Source organism: Brassica napus, chromosome A3 (genome assembly GCF_020379485.1).
Source record: "Brassica napus cultivar Da-Ae chromosome A3, Da-Ae, whole genome shotgun sequence".
NCBI classification, from domain to species: domain Eukaryota; kingdom Viridiplantae; phylum Streptophyta; class Magnoliopsida; order Brassicales; family Brassicaceae; genus Brassica; species Brassica napus.
This window is the reverse complement of record NC_063436.1, coordinates 28,747,187-28,756,430: the sequence shown is the minus strand read 5'-3', so window position 1 is coordinate 28,756,430 and position 9,244 is coordinate 28,747,187. Positions and strand designations below refer to the sequence as shown.

At 34.4% G+C, this 9,244-nt stretch overlaps 2 protein-coding genes and 1 long non-coding RNA gene across 7 annotated transcripts; 1 reads left to right on the top strand and 2 right to left on the bottom strand.

The window, feature by feature from the left end:
• Window positions 1–2,107: 2,107 nt before the first annotated feature.
• LOC125591160 lies at window positions 2,108–3,882 on the bottom strand. 2 transcript variants are annotated; one of them, XR_007327145.1, is made up of 4 exons: window positions 3,324–3,879; window positions 3,028–3,192; window positions 2,767–2,923; window positions 2,108–2,657 (listed from the first exon to the last, which is right to left on the bottom strand). It is a non-coding gene; the product is annotated as an uncharacterized LOC125591160 (long non-coding RNA). The 2 variants fall into 2 exon arrangements; XR_007327144.1 differs by having other exon boundaries at window positions 2,767–3,192; window positions 3,324–3,882.
• A 2,457-nt stretch (window positions 3,883–6,339) lies between these two features.
• On the top strand, window positions 6,340–8,034 carry LOC106441034 (probable small nuclear ribonucleoprotein F). 4 transcript variants are annotated; one of them, XM_022716998.2, is made up of 6 exons: window positions 6,360–6,443; window positions 6,590–6,648; window positions 6,875–6,962; window positions 7,051–7,088; window positions 7,268–7,332; window positions 7,472–8,034. In XM_022716998.2, exons 2-6 carry the CDS (start codon window positions 6,637–6,639, stop codon window positions 7,638–7,640), a joined length of 372 nt encoding a protein of 123 aa, XP_022572719.1. In that variant the 5' UTR covers window positions 6,360–6,443; window positions 6,590–6,636; the 3' UTR covers window positions 7,641–8,034. The 4 variants fall into 4 exon arrangements, with proteins under 4 accessions (XP_022572717.1, XP_022572719.1, XP_022572720.1 ...); XM_022716999.2 differs by having other exon boundaries at window positions 6,364–6,443; window positions 6,590–6,642; XM_022716996.2 differs by lacking the exon at window positions 6,590–6,648 and having other exon boundaries at window positions 6,340–6,443.
• Window positions 8,035–8,162: 128 nt separating this feature from the next.
• Window positions 8,163–8,906, bottom strand: LOC106441304. Its single transcript, XM_013883138.3, has one exon. The coding sequence runs from the start codon at window positions 8,842–8,844 to the stop codon at window positions 8,425–8,427; it is 420 nt and encodes a 139-aa protein (XP_013738592.1). The 5' UTR covers window positions 8,845–8,906; the 3' UTR covers window positions 8,163–8,424.
• Window positions 8,907–9,244: the final 338 nt, after the last annotated feature.

Below are 9,244 nucleotides of genomic sequence, written 5' to 3'. Positions count from 1 at the left end.
TATTTTTTACCATGCGAATTTGAAAGTTGGTACAACGTATTTGTGATTTTATAAAACCATGTAAATGTTAAACAAAGATTGATGCGCGGGTTTGCTTTATATAATCAAATTGTAGTGTATTATTGTTAGCCAATATTGTCTTGATAAATGCTGTTTTTCTTATCAGACTAAATTTAAGCATATAGTGTGAGTTAGTGACTGCTTTGAATGGAAACTGTCTAATTGTTGATGTTACAATATTCAGATTTTGCAATAAAAATAGTGTGTGAATGTGTGATTCACCATTTTATCTCCTTCTTACTTAACAACCCACATAAATCCATCACGCAATACACTGCATAACTTATATGATCTTTTTCTTATATTCATATTCGCTGTATTCTAATCAAGGTGTTTGCTTCGAATGCATTATATCCATTAATTGTACTTGTAATTAGATGAGGGATGGTTTCAAATGATGGTCCGTCTTAATTCATATCTACAGTGACTAATCCAACATAGATGTAATTCAAAGGATAACTAGATTTTGACCCGCTCTTAAAAGGGAAGGTATATTTTTTGTTTTACATTTTTGTTGAAATTTAATTTTATATTTGTATTTTTAGTCATATATATGTTTTTCTTTGTATAATATTTATCTTAAATGATTAAAAAGAAGTTTTAATAATTATATTAAAATAGTTAGACCACACATATATCAATAGGTCATGTTACTGTTTTAATAGTATTGATGCTTTAAAACTTAGACGGCGGTTAGTAGATGTCCTCGTGTTTTGGGTAGTTTAGTTTCCTTGCGCTTGACCTTGGTATATCAAATTGCTCTACCAAAAGAGTAAACTGACCACTAAGATAATTGCTCCACAAAAAGAGTAAACTGCCCACTGAAGATAATTCTCATTCATCTCTCTTTTGATCATAAATTCATAACTCTTGTACTTCTTTAACTGCAAAGAGATTTGACAAATTATATTATTTAAAAACTAGGGTCGGATCCGCCCTACGGGCGGATAAGCAAATAAAAAAATATATTTAAAATTTACATGAAATTTTTGGTTTATTTTAATAATAATTTTCACTATTTTTACTACATATTTGACTATTTTTTTATTTTCGAAATTATATATTTGTTACTATATGAAAACAAATATATTTATTTCACTGTGTTCAAAATATTTAATTTTTTTGAATTTAATAGATTTTTAATATAATTCTTCTTAAATTTTATAATTTAAATAATTAGAAGAAAATCCAATTTATTGTATTTTTCTTTAAAAAAAAAGCAAGTAGCTTAAAATAAGATATTAATTGTTGCTGTTTAATATTTATAAATATCATGTTAGGTTATAATTTATGAATTATGTTTGCGAACATATTCTGAAATCCCTACGAACTACCCGCAAACCTATCGCGATAAACACATGTGTGCCAATAGTAAGGTATGATGAGACTCTTCTCTCTTATTCCATAAGTTTAAATCATAATAATCACACACCACAAACTTTTATAACAATTGTGAATCGAAGATTATGCGAGCATAAATCAAATCTTCATCTACGCAACCCTTAAAACTGAAAATAATACAAACTCCTATGAGAAGTCATTTTCTGTCCCCCCCATAAGCTTGTTCTGTATGAGATGACCATCCCTTCATCACAGACGTTGGACACCATTTTTAGGTCGAATTCTTAATTTTTTTGAATATATATATGTTAGAATTATGTATTAAAATAAGTTAGTATACAAATTTTAAACTATTACTTTATTGTTTTCTGCCTAATAAATCTGAAAATTTTAGAACTTATAGTTTGTTGAGGGTTCTATAATATAACACTATAGAGATGATGGTATAAGTAAGAAATTAATGGTCAGACATGAAAAATTCTCTAGCTAGATTGTTACTATAAAAATTGGTTAAATGATTATAGTTTAACCAATAATTTAAGTGTTACTATTTAGTTTAACCAATAATTAAGTGTTGCTATTTATAAGGCAAGTCAAAATGACCAAAACAACTGAAAACTTTTGTCCACCAAACCAATTTATGGAAAGCCATTACAAATGAAAGGTTAGACGAAAATCAAACTAAATGACAAATTCTTAAGCAAACTACCACCCAAAAGACCAAAACTTTATATTTAAATCTTACAAATCAGGCCATGAAACGCAAACCAATTTTTTTTACTCTTGAGGAAATGGAAAGTGTCAAAAACACCATAAAGATTCAAAAGGAACCTCAAACAACAATTGAAATTACACTAAAAACTAAAAAGCGAATAGAAACGCTAAGAGCTTAAAACTCCACCTTCTCTCCAAAAACACATAGCTTCACCATAGACATTCAACTCCACCATCATCTGTTACACGCTGTTCCCCGTACCTTCCTCTGCAAGCAAACCATGTAACAAAGAAGGATTACCCTGGGCCACATAGGACTGAAGTCTCATCTCCTTTGTCACGCTTTGAGCAATCAAGAAAGCACCCCAGTTAGCCTCTCTTATCACCATATTCACCTTCCAATCTGTAAGATTACTCAGCACTTCAGTTAACTCCAAACCATACGCTCGAAAGGCTGGCCAGGCACGTGGTCTATTAATTGATCCAACCAATTCTGAAGCTTCTAACTCAAAAATCACATGCTGCAACCTGGTGTATCGTCTCTGTTAGAGGCCAAACGCAAACCAATTAATCTCTTTTCATTTCTTTATTCTTATTTATAAATAAGCTAAGCTTCTTCTACAGGGAAGAAAAATTCTCATTGCTGCTTACCCTATCCTTCTGGTGAAAACTGAAAGCACAGAAGGTATAAACTCAATAAACTCGTGATGAATCTCTTATCTAATGGCATCCCAGGTTTACCTTCCTCCAGCTTGCAGCTAACTTCAGATTCAATCTCTTGGACAACATCTTTAAACCCTTTTTCAACCTACAAATTTCAAACAGACCTCTAGATTTCAATACGAAAAAAATCCGGATTCATGACAGGAACAAAAGTGTAAGCCATGAAGAACCCTATCACTGCAGCACGACCTGCAAGACAAAAACTTCAAATTTCACCGTTAATTGATGAGTTGATATTCTTGTGATGATATTGCTTCATCCATGCCCACCATTGGATAATCGAGGTATCAAAGAGAAAAAAACCGTTAGTAGTTGTTTCTGAGTTATCTTCAAGCCACTTTCTCCTCTTTGTCTCTATAAGTAAAACAATAGCACACATTAAACAATCAATCACTCATCTCCCTATACCTTATTACAAAACCAAAGCAATAAGCTTACATAAAGTGCATAACTGAAATAAAGATTCGAGCTTTAGAGGATCTAACCATGAACTATCGCCGAATCCCGATCTGTTTTGCCTCGGATTGTTTCAGATCCCAGTTTCCAGTAACTCACTTAGCATCTTGAAAGAATGATCTCACTCGTGGTGGTTGGCAAATCAGTCTCGTCTCCTCCATTATCAGACACAGAGGATCTTTTCGTTGGAGATTTAGCCGGCACCTTCTCTACAGAAACGAAAGCAGGCTTCGGAATCTCCACGGTGGTTGCAGAAAGAGGACCAGAAGAGTGAGAGATCTTGGGGATAAGATTAGGGTTTTGAAGTGAAGCAGAGATCGCTTCCATATAACCGTAAAGTAGAGAGAGCTTGGTCTGATCGAGAAGAAACGGACATGTATAGATATTCAAGTGAAGAATGATAACCTTTATATAGGTGTAGATACACCTTCTTACAGAGAGTAGACACGCCTTTAATGTCAGATAGTGCTTCACATTGATCTGTAACTCTCAGTTTTTCAACTGATTATAAGAGGAAACGGAACAGTGATAAAAAAACAAAAGAAGAAGAGGAAACGGAACAACGCAGAAGAACTCTTTTTTGGTGTTAAGAAGAGGCCAAACCTTAAAACAACGTGTTGTTCATGAACAATATATGGGCCTCTGGGTATCAGGCTTAACTCGGTAATCAAAACAAACAATGGAATGCAGGAGCCCAATGTCTCATTAATGAAACGCAGTGTATTGCAAGAAGGGACACGTGTCAGGCTCTTGTGAGCCGAATTTGTGACGTGTCTGCTGATGTGGAGGGCCCTGGAGAGAAGAAACTCTACTTTATATAATAAGATACTATTGCGAGATGACGATACATTAGGGAACATAAGGAAGAACGTAAAGAGCTACTATTAATGAGAAAGTAACAAACATGAAAAAGATCATAGACCATCTGAATAAGATTAAGTGACAATACATTACACGTTTCAAGTTCGTTGTTCTGTTCACCTAACGCGGATATATGTCCATGTTTTAGGACCCATTTGAATTCTCTGGAAAAGGAGTCCATCCGCGGGCTTGCGACTCCCCTGGATTCATTCAGGTTAAAAAAAATTAGTTCAAAAAAAAAGATTAAGTGGATAAGTATAAGGACCTTTTTTCAATGGCCTTCACTTATTTGGGGGGACTTATTGTTTGATGATTGAACTAAAAGTGGAAGAGGCAGAAGACGTTTCCGAAACGTAAGAGGGTGGAAAGATATCACTTTCAGCTGTTGACATGGAGAGAGTTAGAGCATCTGCAACAATGATTCTTAACAAAGAATCCTTAACATTAAATTATTATAATAATCTGTGGGACCCTCCAAATTTAAGAATCTGTGCCAAATTAGTCTTTTGCAGTCTCTAGTTAAGGACCAATTTTCCGACATACTCATTACTGTACGCGGATCCCATCGCCACGTGGAAACCCGCGATTGGCTTTTTTTTTAAAAAAAAAAAATTTTAACTGAAAAAAAAATAAAAATAATAAAATAATCTAAAAAACGTACATGGGTTATCGAGCCGAGAGTAATGGCATTGATGATGCTCTTAGAACACTATTGTGAGAGAGAGGATTTATGTTATTGTTGACAACATGAAGAAATATGTGATGACGTGGACACTCTCAATGGAGAGAATAGTCCCTCATTAAAAACACTGAAGAATACATATATGGACAATTGACACGAAACCTCGATCGGAGAGATCTTGATCAGGTAATCTATAACCTAATTTATCTTACTTCACTCTCAATGTTACCACTTACTTCGTTATTGTCTCCGGTATAAGTGAATCTGCTTTATGTTTTCAACAAAGTTGTAGTGTCATTAGTTGATCAGACTTAAGAATTTGACTTGGCTTTTAAGTGAACACACATTCATTCATCATCTTAACCTGTTTTAGTTGTGTTAAATTTTTGGATCTCTTGGTTTTAATTTACTGCCTTTGTTCAAACAGATGCAACAACGTTTTGTATGTCTGAGGTTTGCCAGAAGATGAAGAACTTGGAGACGCTGAACAAGACTAGCATGTGCCGTGCATTTAGAAATGAGCATCTTAACCCAACTTGTGAGATTTCAGCTTTACTGTTGTTGAATTTTTTGATACCTCGAAACTAAAGAAAAGCCACAAGCTGTTTAGATGTTTGGCAAACCAAACTCCTTGCCAGTTTTCTGTAAATATAATGGAATGCGTGTCATTTTTTACTATCGTTTCAAGGCCTCAAATTTCGGCCCAAAACAGATATGAGTAAATACTGGCCACATTCCGAGAAACTAATGACCCTTTTCGATTAGTGTAATTAAAACCCACGTGCTACCTTAGCCATGACGAATTCGGAATTCAGTACTGTAGAATATTTTTACAGTATATAATCAAATTTTCCAGTTTTAGTTATTTGAAATTGTGATGATATACGAAAGTCCTATGATTGAATTCTAAGGCAAACTCTACTGTACTGAAATAGTGGTCTTCTCTGAAATCTGAATGTCCATGGTTGAATTGTAATGCAATCTTTTCCTTTAAAATGCATCATTATTTATTTCCGAATACATACCAAAATACAAAACCAACTTTTTACCTAACTTCTACTTACACAACCCACACCTATTCCATCGTTTATGGGTGACACATGCTTTTCTTCCACTTTCTTCAACTTCACGAAGCTTTCATTTATCATTAAAATACAACTCCTTTATGGTATATAAGTGCATGTAGCATTTCTAAAACCGCATCCTAAATCATTTCATATAGTCTCAATCCAAATGAAAATCCAAATCAGTTTCATTCTCATATGTATCTCTCATTTACTAAATCTATTTCCATTTTATCTTTCACTTCACTCACAATAAAATCGTACATTGTTTTTGATAAGTGAGTTATCATTTGTCTTGTGTCAAGATATACCTGGGTGGGCTAGCAATCCGGTATATCTTGACACATGAACAATATTAACTCATTTATCAACAAAAATGTATGATTTTATTGAAAGTGAAATGGAAGATATAATGGGAGACATATTTAAGTGTGGATGCCAAGAGTTTGTTCCTTCCAAATGGGTCCCCTGGAACTCTATGCCTGGGCATCACTAGAAGTTCTAATGACAACATGATCATCATTGGGACTGTTTCTATGCAGGTTATAACTTTGACTATAATCTAAAACAAAACAGTGTTCATATTGTAGAACGGAATATATATACGTAATAGATGTGTTATTATTATTATGGTTATTTTAATAATCGTTCAAATAATTTTACACTAAATATATTTGTAAGTTTTTAGTGATTTGTTTCCTCCGCTCTTCGATTCGTTTCTTCGTTCCATCACTCATGGCTGTAACTGTAAGTTTTGTTAATTTGAGCTTCGATTTCTTTTTTTCTTTGCTTGGTTGATCTTAGAGGTCGTAACTTTACTTGTTCAAGTAGCATTAGAACTTTCAAAAAAGCTGCGAACTTTGGTGTTTTCAAGCTCTGATTTTGCGAACCCATGATTGTTTTAGGGTTTTATCACGATTTCTATTAAGCTTGGCTTTGTAATTTGTTTTGTATATTGGTGAGGATTGTGCAGACCATACCGGTAAACCCGAAGCCGTTCTTGAACAACTTAACCGGAAAGACGGTTATCGTCAAGCTCAAATGGGGAATGGAATACAAAGGTATTATCTTTTTTAAAACCATTATGAGTTTTGATATGATAACCAAAACCTTGTAATGTTTCTTACAAGAGTCTTATCTATTTTACAGGTTTCCTCGCCTCTGTTGACACCTACATGAACTTGCAGGTACTTTCCTATAGCGTTTTTATGATCTGTTCGAGAATGCTAAAGTAGGATGAAGTTTTGAACAAAGATTGATGTTGTAATGTTAAAAGCTAGGAGTGATAGAAATCAATTTAGTTATACAGATAGGCCTATCATTCTTTTCAGTTTAGTCATTTGAGTTTGGTCATACTGTTTTTCAGCTTGGAAACACTGAAGAATACATCGATGGACAGTTGACAGGAAACCTCGGAGAGATCTTGATCAGGTAATATATAACCTCTTTTGTCTTCTTACTTCATTCTAAAAGTTAACTGAACACACATTCATCATCTTAACCTTTGTTAGTTGTGTTAATTTTTTTTGGATCACTTGGTTTTATATTCTTACTGGTTGTGTTAAAACAGATGCATCAACGTTTTGTATGTCCGAGGTGTGCCAGAAGATGAAGAACTCGGAGACGCTGAACAAGACTTGCCTGTGCCGGTTGCCGATTTTTCTGTAACTGGGATGGAATGCTTGTCGTTTCTAGCCATCGTTTCCAGGCCCTCATATTGCGGCCCAAAATACATATGAGGAATCTACTGGCCACATTCAGAGAAAATAAATGATCCACTTAGCCATGACGAACACAGTATTGTAGAATAGTTTTACAGTATAAACTATAAACGTATAATCATTTTTTTTTCAGATGAATTGTAAGGCAAAAGGTTAAGGTTAAAAATAAAATAAAAAAGGTAAAATCGTTTGAGTTGATTAGTTGAATTTTGTTTTTATTTTTATAGGTCAAGAAAAACTACGCCCGAACCAAGCGTTCGTAGCTTGGTGGTAAAGGAGGTACATCTGTACTGCCCGCCACCCGGGTTCGAGTCTTGGCCACAACGGATTTAACATCCCTTCCGTTGGGGCGCTGGACCCCTTTCGGGGATAGTTGGGAATATGGCTGCCCAGATACCAGAGTTATCAAAAAAAAAAAAAAAAAAAAAAAAAAAACTACGCCCGTTGAATAAAAAAAGTTCATATTTTATTACAAGTTAAAATTCCAATGTACGGCCGTGACGTTGACATGAAATTAATCATACAATTTATAATCATGTGACATCATTACACATGACAATTCGTTTATTTTCTTTCTTGAGGTTATGTTCCAGTACGTTGTCTCGGTATCTTGTATTCTCTGTCTCCAAACCGAGCAAAGCATGTTCGTAAAAACAAAAATATTTATTTCGGAAAAGAGCCAAAGCAAAGGATCAAAAGCAAAACCCCCATAGACAATAAAAATTGAAGAAAAACATGCAATTCTGAAACAGAAAACAAACATGGAAGGAACTAAAACATTGGCGGCCGCATATAATGTACGTCAGTCAGTTTCTGCACTAAGGCCATATATAAGATACGTCAATATAATTTGACCCTCGTATCGATGACATTGAACACCATACTCTACTGGCCACAAGTCACCTTGAAGCTTGTTCCGCAAGTCACCGAATGGGTATTCTGTATGATTTTTCCACTTCCCCCAAAGCTGAACATAACCTCGAACTTTCTCTTGTAAGTATGAAGCTCGCTCCATGTAATTGGCGGATGTCCAAAGTGGGTATTTTTGCTCGGCTTCTCTTTGCCATGCTCTAATCGTCCCTCTCAAAATATCGAAATAGTCAATCTCTGATTTACCTTGATTGATTTGTTTTTCCTCATCCACAAACGGATTTACAACATACTTTCCCCAAGAAGATTCAACCAATATGAAGAGTATGATGACTTTTATGGCCAGAGACATCGTTGCAGAGATTGATTAGTTTTTTAGGTTAAGCCTGATGATAGAAGTTTGTGTGTGTGTTTTTTTTTGTCACAAAAGAGGTTTGCGTTTATATAATAAAACTTCTCCACTTCGTTTACAGACTAGGTTTTAACGTTTACGTATATATCTTGTGTGTATTGCTAATTTTGTTATAAAAAGGAATAATTTTAAAAGGTCTAAAATTTCGGGCTATACTCTAAAATCATGTGAAAATAGGATAAAAAGAAGGAGATTGAGAAGAAATCGAGACAACATTCGTAATTATCTTCTCAAGTAGTAAAAATAAAATCATCTAACAAAGTATTATACTTTTCTAACGGCGAGAAAACATTAATCTTAGTTTTTTCTAAATTAACCACTGCACGGCGTTTGACGACGA